General features: G+C 43.0%; 1 protein-coding gene across 2 annotated transcripts in view; it reads left to right on the forward strand.

Annotated features, from left to right (window-relative positions):
* The window catches only part of HDDC2 (HD domain containing 2), a 30,493-nt gene extending 22,090 nt beyond the window's left edge, over positions 1–8,403 (forward strand). For both annotated transcript variants that reach the window (XM_032274869.1, XM_032274870.1), the window contains exons 5-6: positions 7,065–7,203; positions 8,049–8,403. In XM_032274869.1, coding sequence (XP_032130760.1) covers positions 7,065–7,203; positions 8,049–8,146 — 237 coding nt within the window. In that variant the 3' untranslated portion in view covers positions 8,147–8,403. The remainder of the gene's footprint in view (positions 1–7,064; positions 7,204–8,048) is intronic.
* Positions 8,404–20,147: the final 11,744 nt, after the last annotated feature.

The raw sequence follows: 20,147 nt of genomic DNA on the forward strand, positions 1-20,147 counted from the left end.
TTTCTTGGCTATGCAGGCTCTTTTTTGGTTCCATATGAAGTTTAAAGTGGTTTTTTCCAGTTATGTGAAGAAGGTCAGTGGTAGCTTGATGGGGATACCATTAAATCTATAAATTACTTTGGGCAGTATGGCCATTTTCACAATATTTATTCTTCCTAACCATGAGCATGGAATGTTTTTCCATCTGTTTTTGTCCTCTCTTATTTCCTTGATCAGTGGTTTGTAGTTTTCCTTGAAGAGATCTTTTACTTCCTTTGTTAGTTGTATTCCTAGGTATTTTATTCTCTTTGTAGCAATTGTAAATGGGAGTTCACTCATGATTTGGCTCTCTATTTGTCTGCTATTGGTGTATAGGAATGCTTGTGATTTCTGCACATTGATTTTTCTATCCTGAGACTTTGCCAAAGTTGCTTATCAGCTTGAGGTTTGGGCTGAGACAATGGGTCTTCTAAATATACGATCATGTCATCTGCAAATAGGGATAATTTGACTTCTTCTTTTCCTAATTGAATGCTCATTATTTCTTTTTCTTGCCTAATTGCTCTGGCTAGAACCTCCAATAATATATTGAATAGGAGTGGTGAGAGCAGGCATCCTTGTCTAGTGCCAGATTTCAAAGGGAATGCTTGTAATTTTGCCCATTCAGTATGGTATTGGCTGTGTGTTTGTCATAAATAGCTTTTGTTGTTTTGAGATATGTTTCATCGATAGCTAGTTTATTGAGTTTTTAGTATAAAGGGCTGTTGAATTTTGTCAAAGGCCTTCTCCACATCTCTTGAGATAATCATGTGGTTTTTGTCTTTGGTTCTGTTTATGTGGTGAATTACGTTTATAGATTTGTGTATGTTGAACCAGCCTTGCATCCCCAGGATGAAGCCTACTTGATCGTGGTGGACAAGCTTTTTGATGTGCTGTTGGATTCGGTTTTCCAGTATTTTATTGAAGATTTTTGCATCAATGTTCATCATGGATATTGGCCTGTAGTTTTCTTTTTCAGTTGTGTCTCTGCCGGATTTTGGTATCAGGATGATGATGATCTCATAGAAAAAGTTAGGGAGGAGTCCCTCTTTTTGTATTGTTTGGAATATCAACAGGAATGGTACCAGCTCCTCTTTTTATGTCTGGTAGAATTCAGCTGTGAACCTGTCTGGATCTGGACTTTTTTTGGTCAGTAGGCAATTAATTGCTGACTCAACTTCAGACCTTGTTATTGTTCGTTTCAGGGTTTCAGCTTCTTCTTGGCTTAGTCTTGGGAGTGTGCAAGTGTCCAGGAATTTATCCATTTCTTCCAGATTTACTGTTTTATGTGCATAGAGTTGTCTGTAGTAATCTCTGATGGTAGTTTGTATTTCCAAGGAATCGGTGGTGATCTCCCCTTTATCATTTTTTATTGCATCGATTCTTCTCTCTTTTCTGTTTTATTAGTCTAGCTAGTGGTCTATTTCGTTGATCTTTTCAAAAAACCAGCTCCTGGATTTATTGATTTTTTGAAGGGTGTTTTGTGTCTCTATCTCCTTCAGTTCTCTGATCTTAGTTATTTCTTGTCTTCTGCTAGCTTTTGAGTTTTTTTGATATTGCTCCTCTAGCTCTTTCAATTTTGATGATAGGGTGTCGATTTTAGATCTTTCCTTGTTTTTCATGTGGGCATTTATTGCTATAAATTTCCCTCTAGACACTGTTTTAAATGTGTCCCATATGATCTGGTACATTTTGTCTTCATTCTCATTGGTTTCAAAGAACGTTTTTATTTCTGCCTTCATTTCATTGTTTATCCATTCGTCATTCAGGAGCAAGTTGTTCAGTATTCATGTGATTGTGCAGTTTTGAGTGCTTTTCTTAATCCTGAGTTCTAATTTGATTTCACTGTGGTTTGAGAGACTGTTTGTTATGATTTTTGTTCTTTTGCATTTGCTGAGGAGTGATTTACTTCCAATTATGTGGTCAATTTTAGGGTAAGTGCAATGTGTTGCTAAGAAGAATGTGTATTATTTGGATTTGGGGTGGAGTGTCCTGTAAATGTCTATTAGGTCCACTTGGTCCAAATCTGCGTTCAAGTCCTGGATTTCCTTGCTGACTTGCTGTCTTGTTGATCTGTCCAATATTGTCAGTGGAGTGTTAAAGTTTCCCACTATTATTGTGTGGGAGTCTAAGCCTCTTTGTAGGTCTTTAAGAACTTGCTTTATGTATTGGGGTGCTCCTGCATTGGGTGCATAAATATTTGCAATAATTTAGCTCTTCTTGTTGCATTGATCCTTTTACCATTATATAATGCCCTTCTTTGTCTCTTTTGATCTTTGTTGGTTTAAAGTCTGTTTTATCAGAGACTAGGATTGCTACCCCTGGTTTTTTTTGCTCTCCATTTGCTTGGTAAATCTTCTTCTATCTCTTTATTTTGAGTCTGTGTGAGTCTTTGCATGTGACATGAGTCTCCTGAATACAGCATACTGTCAAGTCTTGACTTTTTATCCAGTTTGCCAGTCTGTGTCTTTTGATTGTGGCGTTTAGGCCATTTACATTCAACGTCAATATTGTTATGTTTGAATTTGATCCTGCCATTTTGTTACTGGCTGGTTGTTTTGCCCATTAATTAATGTGGCTCCTTCATTGCATTGTTATTCTTTACCATTTGGTGTGTACTGGTTGTTCCTTTCCCTGTTTAGTACTTCCTTCAGTAGCTTCCGTAAGGCAGGTCTTGTAGTGACAAAACCTCTCAGCAATTGCTTGTACGTAAAGGGTTTTATTTCTCCTTCACTTAGGAAGTTTAGTTTGGCTGGATATGAAATTCTGGGTTGAAAGTTCTTTTCTTTAAGGATGTTGAATATTGGTCCCCACTCCCTTCTAGCTTCCAGAGTTTCTGCCAAGAGATCCGCTGTGAGTCTGATGGTCTTTCCTTTGTGGGTGACTCGACCCTTCTCTCTGGCTGCCCTTAGGAATCTTTCCTTCATTTCAACCCTGGTGAATCTGACAACTATGTGCCTTGGGGTTGCTCTTCTTGAGGAATATCTTTGTGGTACTCTCTGTATTTCCTGGATTTGAATGTTGGCCTGCCTTGTTAGGTTGGGAAAGTTCTCTTGGATAATATCTTGAAGAGTGCTTTACAATTTGGATTCATTCTCCCCATCACATTCAGGTACGCTGATCAAGCATAGATTAGGTTTTTTCACATAATTCCATAGTTCTTGGAAGCTTTGTTCATTTTTTTCACTCTTTTTTCTCTAATCTTGCCTTCTTGTTTTATTTCATTGATTTGATCTTCTATCTCTGATATCCTTTCTTCTGCTTGATCGATTTGGCTGTTAAAACTTGTGTATGCCTTGCGAAGTTCTCGTGCAGTGTTTTTCAGCTCCATCAAGTCATTTATGTTCTTCTCTAAGCTGGTTATTCTAGTTAGCATTTTTTCTAACCTTTTTTCAACTTTCTTAGTTTCTTTGCATTGGGCTAGAACATGGTCTTTTAACTCAGAGAAGTTTGTTATTACCCACCTTCTGAAACTTGCTTTTGTCAATTCGTCAGATTCATTCTCTGTCTTTTTTTGTTCCCTTGATGGTGAGGAGTTGTGATCCCTGGGAGGAGAAGAGGTGTTCTGTTCTTTGATGGTTTCATCCTTTTTGTGCTGGATTTTTCCTGTCTTCGTGGATTTATCTCCCTTTAATCTTTGAAGTTGGTGATTTCAGGAGGAGTCTCTGAGCGGACGTTTTTTTTCCCTGTCGAGGTTGGAGCTGTATCTTTTTTGGCCTGTAGAGGGCATTGCTGGGCTCTCTGGTTCAGTCAGGTTGCTGGGTGGGTGGTCCTGCCCTGGAGTTTGTTTGCAGGTGAGATTGGCCCCGCCTTCCCAATGGTGTCTCTCCCAAAGCTTGATCTTCCTGGTTGGGGTCAAGCTGGTGTATTTGCAGTCAAGCTCTCTAGCAAGGGCTTCAGTTTGAGTTCTGTGGAGGTGGGACCTGCCAGGCCTTATGGTCTGTTTCCCTGCTTTCAACTCTGCCTCCCTCTGTGGGAGGGTCCGTCTCACTGGCATTCGTTCAAACTCTCGCCCAGGTCCCTGCGACAACTTGCCGCGACCAGTAACTGCTGCTCAGATTTGCATCCACGCCCCACTGTCTGGCAGGGCTCTCATGAAGGTGGGTTGCAGGAGGGATGAGGTAAGCACAGGATCTGAAACAGAGCACAAAGGGAGTTAAGTCCCCCGACCCTCCGAGCCAGCTGCACCTTTCAGGTGGGGACACGACCCACCCCCCCACCCCCGTGCCCCATCCCCCGTCTTGATTTGCTTCCCTGGGCCTAATTTCAGTGTGCTACCAATCCCACAGAAACGAACCTGGAACCTTGTTTGGTTTGGAATCGTGAAGTCCTCTAGCCCTCGGCGTCTCATTTGCTGGGAGCTGCATTCCAGTACTGGCTTCTCTCGGCCATCTTGGTGCCCCCCTCACAAGTTGCTTTTTTAACTTCACAAAGCTTCTGCTTTTGTTGTTATTGTATGTGTTTTTTCTAATGTAGCATTAAAAAAAAAAGTTGGCTTGCTTTAAGAGATGTCCTCCTGCTTTTGTTCCCCTTCCCCATTTTTATATGGTTTTTTTCTTCAAGTTCATGATTTAACAAAAGTCTCTGAGTGGACGTTTTTTTTCCTGTGTTATATGTATACCACTCAATTTTAATATTATTCCCAGTACTTTCTCCTCATATCGGCCCTCTCCTGGAAAGGAGCCCCAGCAGGTTAGATTGGAAAATTCACTAGGGCTGAACTTAAGCTCCTTGTGTTTATCCACTATTGGAGTGGGCAAGATCCTTCCCAGTGTCAATTACTGTTCTTAAAATGTGAGTTTTCTAGAGAATACCTATTGGCTCTTTTGAGATTCTCCTATTCTCAGGTCCATCAGACATTCATCCTGTTGCTTCCAGATGCTGATTGCATGCAGGGCTTAGAGGTGGTTTGTCTCTTCTTGCTGTATCTGGACTTGATGGGAATGTCATGTCCCTTAGTTTTGATGTATATATTATCCATGAGGTTTGGGTTTTACTGTTTCTTTGCTGTGTCAGTTTTTATCTGTTTCTTCTCTTTTGCTTACTATTTTACGATGGACCTAGTTACTCAAACCAGAAACCAGGCAGTCATTTTCAGGTTTCTATCTCATTTACTGTTATATTTTAGTTCACTTCGTTATCCTTAATATTTCTTAAATCCTACTGCTTCTCTCCATCTTCACAGCTACTCTCTTAGATCAGATTCCTATAACTTCTCTGCTAATGCTACAAAATCTATTTCTCTGCTTCCAATCTAGATATTATCCACGTGTAGTTAGAATGACCTTTCTAAAATGCAAACCTGGTGGCCAGGCGCAGTGGCTCATGCCTGTAATCCCAACACTTTGGGAGGCTGAGGCAGGCAGATCACGAGGTCAGGAGATCTAGACCATCCCGGCTAACATGGTGAAACCCCATCTCTACTCAAAATACAAAAAATTAGCCGGATGTGGTGGAAGCACATGTAGTCCTAGGTACTCAGGAGGCTGAGGCAGGAGAATCACTTGAACCCAGGAGGTGGAGGTTGCAGTGAGCCAAGATTGCACCACTGCACTCCAGCCTGGGTGATAGAACAAGACTCCATCTCAAAAAAAAAAAAAAAAAAAAATGCAAATCTGAACCTGACTCTTCCTGACATTAAGAACTACTTGCAATAATTTCTCTAAATGCCATGCATTCTTCTCACCCTTAGAGTTCTGTCTGTAGTATTATTTTGTATGCTCTGCCTTTTTATTGGAGAATGCCTATATCATTATTTTTTAGGCAAAATTTCAATAATTTATATTTCTTTTAAAAGAAATGTGTAAGTTCATGAGAATTTGTTATATGATGTATTTCCTAATGGTCTTTAAATATTTTTCTCACTTTCAACTTTTAACAGAAAAAAAAATATTCTAGACTGCTATGCTTGGAGTATTTCTTTTTGTTAAATCATGAACTTGAATTTATTAAACATAAATATATAACTGAATGTGAATAAACAAATAAAATGAAATTATTTTTCAGTGCCTTTGAGATAAAGCAAAATGTTTTTGGTTCCATATTGAAATGATTCCTCTGTACAGTTCTCAGCTTTATCAAATCCAAGTAGCTGCCTTTGTAAGAATAAGCATGTAATAAAAACTAAGAAACCTTTAAGTGATTCATGTCACATCACCCTGCCAAGAAACCATGACAGGTTTATTGTCTGAACACATCTGGGGTAGAATTACAAACAAAACCTTGGCAGGGAAACCAGTTGGGGGCACTCTAGTTTTAATAGAAGAATGAATCTATATATTATTAATTGGGACTTGTGGTTGCGTGGCATGCGTCATTCTGAAAAAAAGAAGCAGACCTCCTGGAGATTCTTGTTCGAAGTCTGCACTGCAGAGGGAGGGGCCTGTGGGAAGGAAAAAGTGGAAAAGCTGCTCACCCCCCCACCACCAACACCACCTCCCACCTGCAACACATGCACATAGCAGTGCATGTAAAATCCTCAGATCTTGACTGTATCCTCAATAGTGTTAACTCAGAGGGACTTAATTAAATCTACCCTATTTGGAAAGTAAGCACAGAGATTCCCAGGCAAAGTGGTAACCAAAAGTAAATGATAAAGCTAGAAATTCACTTACAAATGAAAAGGAAAGCCTGACATGAAATGGAAAGGGAAATACAAGCTTAAGAGGCATAAGATGAAATATCAGCTTGAGATTAAAAATATCTAAACTACTTAGGTAGATTAAAGAATAATGATCTTAAAATGAAGACAGGGTATTGAACAGGAAGAAAAGATCTTGGAAGTACCTAAGATGAGCGTATGAGACTTCCATGGCATCTGGTAGAATACTTAGACTGGTGAGCACATCTTTCTTGTGTAGAGTCCTGGTGTTAGGTTGTGAAATTACAGAAGAAGTGTCTCTGAAGGATTTGTAAACAGTAGAGAAATGGGGCCAATACAGAATATACTTGTAGCTGTCACACTGATTTTGGGTACCAGAGTCAGAATTTTCCTGGGATACCTTACGCAGCACTAATCATGCTGCCTTAATTGTCCCTTTACTTAGGAGTATGAGACCCAGTCTAGTGCAGAAGCCAAATTTGTGAAGCAGCTAGACCAATGTGAGATGATTCTTCAGGCATCTGAGTATGAAGACCTTGAACACAAACCTGGAAGACTACAAGACTTCTATGATTCTACGGCAGGTACTCAACACCATTTTCAACAAGAGTCCATTTTAGTTTGGCTTACTCAGTGTAGTGACCAACATTAACATTAGAGAAACCCGCTGTTGGTACCCTTTTCTGACCCTTTCATGTGGAGCATCTAAAAAGAAAGGAAAGGGTATATTCAGATAAGAAGTTGAGGATAGGAAATAAATGGAGTAGAGTTTAATGTGGAATGAACAGTAAGCAACAAAAGACACAGGCCAGAAAAGGAAGAGATGTTGGGTTGAACAGTCCCCCATGCTAGCCACCATGGACCTATGATAGCTTAGAGCTTGGCTGCTATCAGAGCAGAAATCTGGGAAGGTCTGAGGAGCAGGGATGACAGCACAGATCAGCCAATTGAAGTAGAGAGATGTTTACAAGAGAGACACCCTGCATCCTTGTTTACATTCTGAGCTGGCCTAGCCCCTGTGGTCTTCCTCCTTGTCTTTTCATATATAGGTTATTCATTCTCCTTATTTAATTGCAGGTTTGGAATGGGCAGAGATTGTCTTCAGCTTTCTGGGCTCTCACACTTGAGTTTTCCTGTAGTTCCTGATAGAGACACTCAGGAGTCTGGTGAAGTTTAGCTCTGCCTAATTGATGATTCCTTGCCTGAGTCTCATCCTTAATCTCAGTGGCACCTGGAGTGACAGAGCATGAATGCCAAATGGTCCTTTCCAGCCCCTTCTCAGGACCTGGAATCTCATTCTGCTTTGGAATGAAGTGTGGGTCAGATCACAGACTAGAGCCCCCAGTGAGCCCTGGGATCAAGCTGGGGAAATGGATATGTTCTCTTGTCAATATGGGAATGTATTTTTCTCTGTTCTTTGGTTTTACAGGAAAATTCAGTCACCCTGAGATAGTCCAGCTTGTTTCTGAACTTGAGGCAGAGAGAAACGCTAACATAGCTGCAGCTGCCAGTGAGCCGCACTCCTGAGACATTCTCTAAATTGCTGCACTCCTGTAACAAACATTATTTTTCCATTTCATGGTATTGTGTTTTGCCATTGTTGGTCTGTTGATTTCCCTAGATGTGAGTCTGTTTTCAATTGTCTGAACTTCAGCGAGAAATGTGATATAACTTGGGCACTAAAAGAAGCCACAAAGCAGAGAGGTAGTCATGAAAGTTTCATGGATGAAGACTGGAGGGGGCAGTGCCTTTTTATGAACTAAATAAATATTAAATACCTAAAACTTTGGAGTATTTATTGGAGATTCAAAATTATCTTATTCTGACTTAATTTCCTATATTCCTGAAGGCCAGGTTCATTGAACAATAGAAAATTTCATTATGATTGCTTTTAAGAACAGATTTTTCAGCTGATTTAGTGATAAGGATCCAGAAAAGAAAATGTACTGGTAATGTATTCTCTCCCCAGATGAAATTGCTGCCTTACTCTCTTGAGCTGCATTTTGAATTTCACTGTAGCCTGCTTCAGACTCCTAATCATAGGCTTGTAAACCTTGTAAACTAATAGGCTCTGCCCCTCCTCCGAATACTTTTTGTCATTTAGGGATATAAACTGGGGCATATAAAAATGCAACTTGTATTGTTCTGTGTATTTTTCCCTGTCTGATGTATAAATCTTGAGACCTTGATTATAAGAACATGCATCATCAGGTGAGAAATATAAATAGGTCATTGAGCCTTGGGTAGGGAATATATCAACCCGATGTCTTCCGCTCATCTCCCTTTTATAGGATAAATAATCCAGCCTCTCTGCCTTTACATTGAATAGTGCAGAAAGGAAGATGATTTCTGCAAATCTGCCCAGTATTTTGGTATGGACCAATGATGCCTGTCCCTTTAATTCAAATATCACTTTCCATTCAAAGGCCTTTGAGGCTGGCATGGTGAAAATTCTAAGCAGCGTTCCTTTGGAAACTCTTTGCAGTATCCATGGATACCCAATCTGCAGGAAGCAAGGTGCGTGATCTTTTCAGAAGCAACACACATATGTATGTGTAGTTGCTCTGTATCAAAAAGTAGAAAGAAGGTAAAGTCCATTACTTGATATATGTTTAGTAGGAAAACAACTCCATCTATTAGGATTGTGGAATTTTTACTCTTGGCATGAAAACATGCACACAAAATAACCCCAGATAAAGTTCAAGTATTTATAATCAGAAGGTGTTTTGTGGCCCCACAGTTTTATTTTGAATGTTTTGTCTACCATAATTTTCATAAATAACGAACAACACAGTTCACAGAGAGACTTTGGAAGCTTCTACTGGGTTAGACTTTATACTAGTCACTTAACCGTTATCTCATTTCATTATCTATCTACCAAATGGGAGTTTTTAATTAGTCCTAAACTTTCCTTGCTGAGGAAAGACGTTTTTTAAAGGTAGAAACATACACACACACACACACACACACACACATAAAATAATTCCATAAATAAAACATTTGAAAAGAAAATAAAATGAAGATCAATAAAATAATAGCTCTGGAGTCCACCAGCAATGCCTATAAATATTTGAGCATTATTCTTAAAAACGTTTTTCCTTAGAAGATATCTGCCACTTGCCTGGAATTTATCTTCTGAATGACAACCCTATAATTACAATGCAGAGTAAATGATTATTCATGGTTTGAACTCAAGAAAAAAGAATTCTTTATTACTGTTTGTCAGATTCTAGCCCAAACGGAGGTCAGAGGGAAGTCAGTGGGCTGGTGGTGAATAGTTAGAAAAACTCAGGTTTCAACATGGCTATATTCTCTCTTTGGGTGCAAGCCATACACACAGCATCAGCAGGATAGTTACACCTTTTACAGACAATAGTGGATCTGAGCCAACCACAGGCTCATGTGAGTGGTCACCTAACGTGCCTCATGTGGCATGGTTACATAATGTGCAGAGTTGTGCGCCTACACTCCAAACCCACTAAGTCAATGCTGCACCAGAAGGCTGCCTCAGCCTAATCCTGACTAAAATGCAGCCATTTCCCTTACAGTTCACCCCCTAGGCTGAGGGGAATCTTTCAGGTAGGGATACATGCCCATAGGGTGGAGCCCTTAATCCATAATCCACAGTAATAATATAGAAAGCAACAGCTCACTACTAGGATCTTAGCTGTACCACTTATGACTGTTAGGGCCCAGCATAGGCCAGAGCCCAAGGATGCCCACCATCTCTGCAGGGGGTTGTCAGTAAGGCTCTCAGCTACCTTAATCTCTCATCAGACCTCTTGGGGGGCTGCCGTTATGTTCTGCCACTTGTCAGGAATAAAGGTACAATATTGTGTTCCTAAAAGGGCAAAGGTGCTTCCTTGTGCAGCAGTTACTATGTCTAAGGCCATTTGGTTTTGCAACACCATCTTTCTCATCTGATCAACCTCATCCGTTAATAGGAGGAGGGCCACTGGGGTATAATTCAGAGCCCGAGAAGCGTGCTCTGCAAGAGCAGTAGCTTGTGCTTCTACAGTTGTGACACCCGTTCCAGGGATAGTCACTGTCAAGGAGTAGAACCACCAGGGGGCTTGTTGCACTCACAAAAACTGAGTGTAGCTTCTTCCAGTAATGCAGGTGTCTGGGCAGTGTGGAGAGAACAGTGGCAGGTACATAAGACCATCCCCAGGTCCAACATCTAGTCCACTTCACTGGTAAGTAAGGCCAGACCTTGTCCCCATAGACCCATAAATTCCCAGGTGATGTGCATTACGTTTACGCGGGCAGTAACAGGTACCCATCTCACAGTGGTATTAACCCAACGTTGCTCTATGCACTGCGACACCTGAACTGAGGGTACTACATGTCCCCCACTAACCAGCCCCACCCATCTTAAGTGCTATGGACCAGCCAGGTGGCAGGAGTGCTATGGGTCTTAGAGCGTCCTTTGTCCAAAGCTTTCTGTGTTGTGTTCCAGGCATCAGCCATGGACCCCAAGTCTCTAGCCATGTCCACTTCTCTGCAGACACTGAATGTATATGCCAAGGCAAGCCATCTGCAGCTGCCACTGGAAGGGCAGTGAAGAGCCAACAGTTGGAAACTGGTCACCTCAGTGTAGGTGTGGGCCCAGTTTACAATGCAGCTGGAGCGTGTTAACCTACGGTAGAAATGACAGAGCAGACACAGCTACTAACAGAGGTAAATCACGTCCCTCAGGCAAAATGCAGGCTAACTTTTCATGCATGCATAACAATGCAGCTGCCAAGAGCTTCTGCCCTGGGCAATGGTACCACACCTTCTGAGCTCCCCATGGTTCCTGAGTCCTATATGCATGCCAAAGTCAAGGGGGAGCTCATAATTGGCCACACAGACAGTGCATATGTCCCCCGGAGGAGATTTCTTCCCTGGTTTGTCCCTTCAGAACAGTCAACCACAGAGGCCATGTATTGAACACCCAAGGGGTGACATACTGTAAGTCATACTGTAAGCGCTCCCCACAGGGAGCTAGAGGGGCCAACCACCAGCAGTGGGGAGCCTGGAGGGTCCATGGCCACAGCCAGGTTTTCTGATCCCCTGCCTTCAAGCGCATTGGGGCAGGCACCAACAGGTTACTGTTCGTCCCCATACCTGGTCAGAGGAGGTCATCCTTAGTGTGTATTTGCAACTGAATAGGGGTGGTGGCCTGGTGTAACAAAGCCTCCATCTGGGTCGGACTGCCTTTCCGTGGCCATTCAAGGTTTGAACCACCACGTCCAGCATGGAACTCCAGCCCTGCAAAGACAGGGATGTGACATGCAAGCATAACTCAATTCTTGAAGAGCCTGTAATATCACTTCATCATATCCACAGTGTGGGTTGTATGGCACATGGAATCCCCACTTTATGTCCATTTGTTGTGCCCATTGTTGTACTTGTTGTCCAGTGAAATGGGTTCCCCTATCACTCTCAACGGCCAGAGGGCAACTATACAGGGCACATAAGTGTTGCGGGACCCAGATGGTGTGCTGTTGGTTGGCCACCCTGCAAGGGTAGATGGACAACAGGCCTGTGGCAGTGTCCACAGCTGTTAGCACCTCGCGACTTTGGCAGTGGCCCAATGTCGTCTACTTGTCACCTGGTCAAGGTCACTCACCCTATTGTCACTTGTTGTGTAACACTGGGCAGCTGCCTCCATTTAGGGTATGACTGAGCACAAGCTGGGCATTTCTGACAAGCTCAGGGACAGACCCCAATGCTTATTGCCCTGTCACATCAGTTTACCCCCTACATGTTCCAGTTTCTGGTGTAGCCACAAGGCCACATGTCATGTAGGTGCCAATTAACCATTGGACCTTGGCCAAGACATCTGCCTCATCATTGCCGGGGTGGCCAGAGGCATATGGCCAATATGATAAATAGTTACATCTTTCTGATGACCTATTTCCCAGAGGTCTTGCCATATGACTTTGCCCCACATGGGTCAGTGGCCGACTAGCCAATTCGGTATTTTGCAAGTAGTTAACCACAAGGGTAAGCCTTGATAGAGATTACCTGAGGTGTCTCCTCCTTGGTGATCACCATCCACACTGCTCTAAGTTCAGCCAATTGGCTACTTTGCCCAAACCCCGTTTCAAACCATATAGTGTCAGTACTAGGTTGGACTGCAACAGCAGTCCAGGCAGCACTAGCACCTCGGCTAGACACATTGGTGTACCATGCCCTATCAGGAATAGGGGGGAGTGCCCTTCCTTAAATGAGGTCTAGGGGTACCTCAGGCCCCATGGCCTTCTCTTACATTAGGACTACAGATCCCAAGACCTCTTGCAACTCTGCTGCTAAGGGGCTTGTACTCAGCAAACTTCGCTGCTTCAAGTAGTTGCTCCACTTTGCCAAAGTGGATGTCTGTGCTGTCCCAGTGCGAAAGTCATTACCCATGAATGCACCCATCCCGTTATTGGGTAAGCCATCCACGTGATGACTGTAGCCCATCTTGTCTCACTTTCACAAGACTGAAGGGCAGCATATATGGCTGCTAGCTGTCTATCAAGGAATATCGGAGCTCAGCTTCTTTCCATAGTTGGGACCAAAAGCCTGCTAGCATTCTCAGGCACTCTGTGCCACCATAGGCCACAACCAAAACCATCTGTGGTCACACGCACATCCAGCTCAAACAGGGGCCCCTGGTCAATTACCCTTAAGGCTTGTGCCTGCTTAATAGCCTGCTTGGATGCCAGGAAAGCAGTCTCAACCACATCATCCCAATGCCAGGTAGTTCCCTTCTCTGTTAACCATGCAACGGTTTATCATTAGAGCTAAATGGGGCAGAAATGCCAGCCAGTATCCCAGGAGGTTCACAAAAGTTTGCAGCTGCTTCACTGTGGTGGGCCAGAGCCATGCCTGAATTTTGGCAATGATGGCCTCTCGTATGGTCTCATCTTACCCAACTAGATAACTCCCAAGAATTTGGCAGATAATCCAGGTTGTTGGACCTTGGATTCACTGATGGCCCAACTGCATACTGCCAAATGTTGCCACAAGAGGGGCACTGCCACTTCTAAATCTACAAGAGAATCAGAGGTTGACGTAAGATCATCAATATAGTGGAATATGGGGACCCCTTCTGGACATTGCCAAGTGGCTAAATCTGTGGCAACAAGACCATGACATATGGTGGGGCTATGCATATAGCACTGCGGCAACGCTGTAAAAGTCATCTGTTGTTCTTCCCACGTGAAGGCGAACTGTCCTGGCTCTCTGGAGCAATGTCAATGGAGAAAAATGCATTGGCCAAGTCTGCTATATAGTGGTACTATCTAAGTTCCATTGTCAAACAGTCCATCAAATCCATGATTGACGGTACAGCTGCATGCAAAGGAGGTGTTACTTTATTCAGTTCCTGATAGTCCACTGTCATCTGCCAAGTTCCATCAGGCTTTCTAACTAGCCACACTGAAGAATTTTAGGGGCTATGGATGCCACACACTATCTGCACCTCCTCCAGCTTTTTAATTGTCCCAGTTATCCTCGTGTGCTCACCCAGCAAATGGTATTGATGGGTGGAAGTAACCCATTGAGGCTGTGGCAGGACCTCAGGCTGGTGATGCTTATGTCCGTGCAGCACCAGCTTCACCAGATGCACTCAGAGTCTGAATTCCCTGGCTATGGTTTGTAATGCCAGGCCATGTAAAATGTCCACTCCCAGAATGTATTCAGGTATGGGGGAGACATACCAGTATATAAACAGGGAGCCAAGTGGCCAATGCCAAGGTACAGAGATACAAGTTTCACTTCCACCGACCAACCTCCATAATCCTCAATGAATACAGCCTTGCCTGGTAACTTATCTGATTCCCATAAACAAGGCTACAGTCTGCACCAGTATCTACCAGTACCAGCACAGCGTATAATAGTGCGGGACCAGTGAAATGCTAATTCCGCATGTGGCCTCTGGTTGTGTAGTAGCCCCCAAGGTGGGCACCTTGGCCAGTTCCCTAATCAAATAGAAAAGCCTGTACATTTCAGCTTGGCTGTAGCAAGTAGTCCTTGAGCTGGAACACCCAAGCGGAACTGGATCACGCAGAAATGTCCTCCCCCTTGGCATTTTCCAGAATTGCTTCTCCAGAGACAACTGTCTCCACAAAGTTAAGAGTACTTTATTGGGTAGCTTATTGATTTTCTCTCAGTCAGCCCTGGCCAAAATCAAATCTACCCACATCTGTGAGCATGTCACTCATTGGAGCCCCCTTTTTGCCCACAAGGGAGCCACCTGCGGGCGGGGCACCTTCCTCTTCTTTATGGCACGGACCCTACCGATGGCCTTCTGCTTCCCCAAGAGCCACCATAGCAGTGGTCACTTCATGTATTCAATGCCCTAAGTACAGGGCGAAGACAGCAGCTAGGAAGCCAAAGGTGCTCAGGGGTGCAGATATAAATGTTCATCATCTGGCCCCCAGGTAGTCAGGTCATAGCCTGCCACATAACCATCTTCTGGATGACTTGCACCAAATCGGCATATGACTGCCATTTACTCAGTTTCAGATATTTCACCAGTGTCTTTCCACACAGTCCATATGGCTGTCCGTAGCCACTCAATCAGATGTGGTCACCTCGCCCTGCCACTAACCACCTGCTCACTTGTAGCCACTGAAGAAGGGAGGCGAGTCATGATGGAGGCTAGCTTTTCTATCCCAGAGGGGGAACAGGAAATATTATCTGCTCCCTCATCCTGCAAATGAAGCGTCCAGTTGGGCAGGGGCTCCCCTGGATGCTGGCAGCACTGCTTTCCTAATTCCTGCAACTCAATTGGGGTATAGGCAATATATGAATTGTGTTGCATTACGGCTGGGGAGGGGTCCCTGAGCCCACCCTTGGGGCCCCAGTGGCTGTTCATGATCTGCTTTTTGACTGACCATTCAGCAAGCCTACAACAGGGGTTTCTCCTCTACGGTATCAGACCACGTGGGGATCTCCAGCCTAGACAATGGACCCAGGACTGCATTCATGGCAGTCTCTTTCTCCACGCTCTGAAGCCAGACCTTCAGGCGCTCTGCCTGTACCTGGAGGTCCCCATTCATGGCAGCCTCTAATTCCTTTTCTGAGCTGTGTAGCCAGGCCTCCAGGTGCCCTGCCTCCACCTGGAGGTCCCTTACCTATGCTGCATCCCTCAGGGACTGGGTGTGTCCTTTTTATAGCAGAGTCAAAAACACCCATCCAACTCTGCTGGCAAAGGCTCACTCCTTCTCGGTGCTCTGTGCTTCCAGCTGCTTCAGTGCCTTCTCCATGCTTACAAGGGACCCATCTACCACTGCCCAGGTTTCCACCAGAGCCCATCTGAGCAGTGCAGCTGACACTGGGTACCACAACCCATGTTGTGGTCATATGTCCAACCTGGAATCAGCAGGGGCCAAAGGCTCACTCACCTCGGGATCCTGCTCACAGTCCCAATTGTCAGGTTCTGTCCCAAACTGAGGTCTGAGAGGAGTTGGTGAGCAGGTGACGGGTAGCTGGAAAAACACTCAAGGAATCATAGGCAGTTTCGACATGGCTTTATTTTCTCTCTCTGGGCATGAGAAAGTCTTTCAGGTAGGGATACATGCCCGTAGGGCAGAGTCCTGAATTCATAACCCACAACAATACAAAGAGTAACAGCTTAGTACTAGGATACCAGCTATACTACTTATGACTTAGGACGCAGCATAGGCCAGAGCCCAGGGATGTCTACCATCTCTGCAGAGGGCCATCAGTAAGGCTCTCGACCACCTTAATCTCCCGTGAGACCCCTTGCAAAGCTGCTTTTATGTTTTGTCAATTGTCAGGGTAAAGGTACAACACTGCGTTCCTAAAAGGGCACAGGTGCCTCCTTGTGCAGCAGTTACCATGTCTAAGGCCATTCAGTTTTGCAACACCACTTCAGCTTACTCCTGACTGAAGTGCAGCCATTTTCCTTACACTGTTTTTCCCTTATGGCTTGGCATTTTACCAGCTGTTACATAATTCTCAGTGCCCTTGTATTTGGAATATGTTGATCCATTTCAAAGCCTTGTGGTGGTGATACATGCTCTGAGGTAAATGACTGTTGAAGCGCTTTGTGAAAAAATATCTTTGTACTCAGCATTTTCATTTAAGCAGTTTGTCAGTATTCACATTCAGAGGTGAAGTGGGATGATTTCTGTGAAAGGTGATTATGTTATTTTTGGTTTGCCTTAATTTATATATATATATGATGGATAGATATATGCGTAATACCCATATTATATATACATATATATATAATGTGTGGGTACATGAGTATACCCTCTGATATAAACTGAAAGTCAAGTTTAAATATAGCCTAAAGAATTTTACCATGCTTAGAGGTTATTGAAAGTAGCCGTAAGATTTTGCCAAATATTATAGTTTGTAATTACATTTGAATGCCATGTTTGAAGAATTTGTTTCACACTTCATATTAAGTCACTTTTCAGCTTTACCACCATCTTCTTTTGTTGGAATTCACTTGGGGTGGCTAGCAAAATATTAGGGAAATATTGGGGAAAGTTATAAATTATAGTCTCAAACCTTTTGGAAGACCGATAGGTTTTATTGGAAAAGTCCAAAGGCGGCTGGTCCATTACATTAGGGAAAAGATAGGGACTATAAGAGGCTTTCCCAGTGTAAGTCTGTTTATCTCACATCGCTTTGTCTCTACTCTGTTTACTCATGTAAACTCTGTGCTGTATGGTCCTCTCATGGGGAGGTAAAGGGGAATTACCTGTTAATGGTGTTTACTCTGGGCCCCGGAACCCAAAGCTTTTGTCATTCATGAAACCACTCTTTTAACCATGTTAATTACCCACAAGCATGTTAACTTGAACCCTCTGTTATAAAATTTTTACTAAATAAATGTATGGATGTACAGGGAGTCTTGGTCAATTGGTGGCAGTTGCCCTCTGAAAGCAGCCAGTGACCATCCCTAGCCTACTTGAGTCACTGAAATAGGTGTGAGAGTGCGTTTATTCATCCGTCATTAAGTTAGGGTCTGCAGGACAGACCTCTGCAGATGGTGATGAATGTCTCATTCCTTTATCACACTCACTTCCACTCAAATTGAATACTAACTGAGAGGAGGGTGATGGGGTTGATGTTCAACAACTTTCAAGCTTACATGCAATTTTGGAACAATGAACAGTGACAGAAGAACAGTGAAGATCCCTGGGTTCCCACCACATTGGCCACTGTGGAGAGCTTGGAATATCATGATGTTTCATCCTAAAGCATGCAGTTTGTTGTGTTTGCTATGGTTCAAGAGCAGATTGCTAACAAAATCTGTAATTTAGAGTAAGATGCAAATTGCTTCACTAAAACAACCTGCCAATACTTGTAATCTTTTAATCTTTTTTTTTTTTTTCTTTTGAGGCAGGGTCTTATTGCTTTGTTTCCCAGGCTGGAATGCCATGGCATGATCTCGGCTCACTGCACCCTCCTCCTTCTGGGTTCAAGTGATTTTCCCACCTCAGTCTCCCAAGTACCTGGGATTACAGGGGGGTACCACCACACCCAGCTAATTTTTGCATTTTTAGTAGAGATGGGGTTTCACCATGTTGGCCTGGCTGGTCTTGAACTCCTGACCTCAGGTGATCCACCCACCTCAGCCTTCCAAAGTTCTGGGATTACAGGCATGAGGCACCATGCCCAGCCAATAGTTGTAATCTTTATGTGATGTGAGTTGTGAGTTAAAGTTGCATTGTAAATTCATAAATATTTTCATCATAGCAACAGTATTTAAAATGTGGTAAATGGTTGAATTCCAGAATGGCTTACTTTTTTAAAAAAAGCTAGTTTGTTTTATAATCACAATTATATCAGAATTTTTTATAGTTGAAAGAGTTGACCCTTGAACAATTTGGGGTTTAGGGCCTGCACAGTCAAAAATCTGATTCTAACTTTTGACTCCCCTCAAACTTAACTACCAAAAGCTTACTGTTGACCATAAGCTTTACTGATAACATAAACAATTAACACATTTGTTTATGCTATATGCATTACATATGGTATTCTTACTATAAAGTAGGCTATAGAAAAGAAAATGTTTAAAAAAAACAGTGAAGGGATAATATATGCACTATTCATTAAGTGGAAGCAGATGACCATAAATGTATTTATCCTCATCTTCATGTTGAGTAAGCTGCAGAAGAGGAGAGGTTGATTTCACTGTCTCAGGGCTGACTGAGGCAGAAGAAAATCCGCACATAAGTGGACCCTCACAGTTCAAACTCCTGTTGTTCAAAGGTCAACTGTACATTTTTTTGTGTGTGGAGGTATCCTTTCATACACACATGGTATTGACCTGAAGTCATTTTGGTTTGTTAGTAAAAGGTTATGTCCATTGTGTGCAATTGCTTTTCAGCACTTGTGAAACACTTTATACTACTGCTTGTGAACTGAGCCCACTAGGTGTAATTGAGAAGCTCCCGAATCAATCGCATCAGGATGAGCCTGCACAGCCATGGCGAGGGAGAACCAGGCAGTTCTCAGGGATGTCCCTGAGCCAGAGACTAGGCTCCCTGCCTAACTTAGGTAAGACCTACCAACAAGCGATCTGATTAATCTAATCTGAGTTATTCACACACATCTTATGACAAAAAGAAAAAATGCTACTCATGCCATGGCCATATGAATGTCACTCCCAGGTCAGAGTGAATAATGTAAAGCTTTTAGATGAATAGCAAGGATGTGAATAAGATTCTTATGAAACTAATGAATTCAGAATTTTGATGAATACAATAAAATAAATAGGTAAAATGTATTGGAAGCTTTAAGATATTACCACTATCTTAAAGCTTCTTGGTTTTTTTTTCTATCTAATTCTGAGTTTTCAGATTGTAAGGCTGAGACTACTGTGTGCTGAAATTGGTTGGTGAACAGAGATATTTGTTTAAAGTACTATAACTTAGTTCTAATACAAAGCGGTGTGCTGAATATGGTTAAAAAAGAAGGTGGCAGGGAGTTTTCACAAGTTGGTCACTTCACACTTACCACGCAACTGCACCTTGGGCACAGAGACTGAGTACCTGCGTGCCGTGGTGGGCGAGCCAGCACAGCCTGCGAGCCAGCTGGGCAGGGTTGGCTTCCTGCCTCTACTTCAACCAACAGGCTGGAAGCACAAGTAAGGGAGAATGCCAGCATCCCTGCTAGTGAGACTTCTTTGTCTACATTTGTTCACTCCAGTTCAAGTTTACAACCCCATTCCCTCTGCTAAGATTCCGGGCCTCAGAGATGATACTGCCCTGAACCACCTTGATTTTCAGTTAGGTGTACAGATTGTATAGACTGTCACGCTCCACTAAGTTGAGTAGAATTTTTCAGATGTGCTTTTACTTCATAATGTCATATTTATCTACTTCTATTTAATAAACAAAAAATGAACAATTAACATGCTAACAAGTATGAATACATTATATGGGCTTTTTTTTTTTGAGGTTTACTGGCTTCTTATAAAGGATACTACAAAGAATCCAAGTGATGTGTAGGGTGAGGTATGGGGGAAGGGCACTGAGCTTCCCTGTCCTCCCTGGGTGTACCACCCTCC

This window comes from Sapajus apella, unplaced genomic scaffold (genome assembly GCF_009761245.1).
Source record: "Sapajus apella isolate SASKATOON/1434 unplaced genomic scaffold, GSC_monkey_1.0 scaffold6, whole genome shotgun sequence".
In the NCBI taxonomy this organism is placed as follows: domain Eukaryota; kingdom Metazoa; phylum Chordata; class Mammalia; order Primates; family Cebidae; genus Sapajus; species Sapajus apella.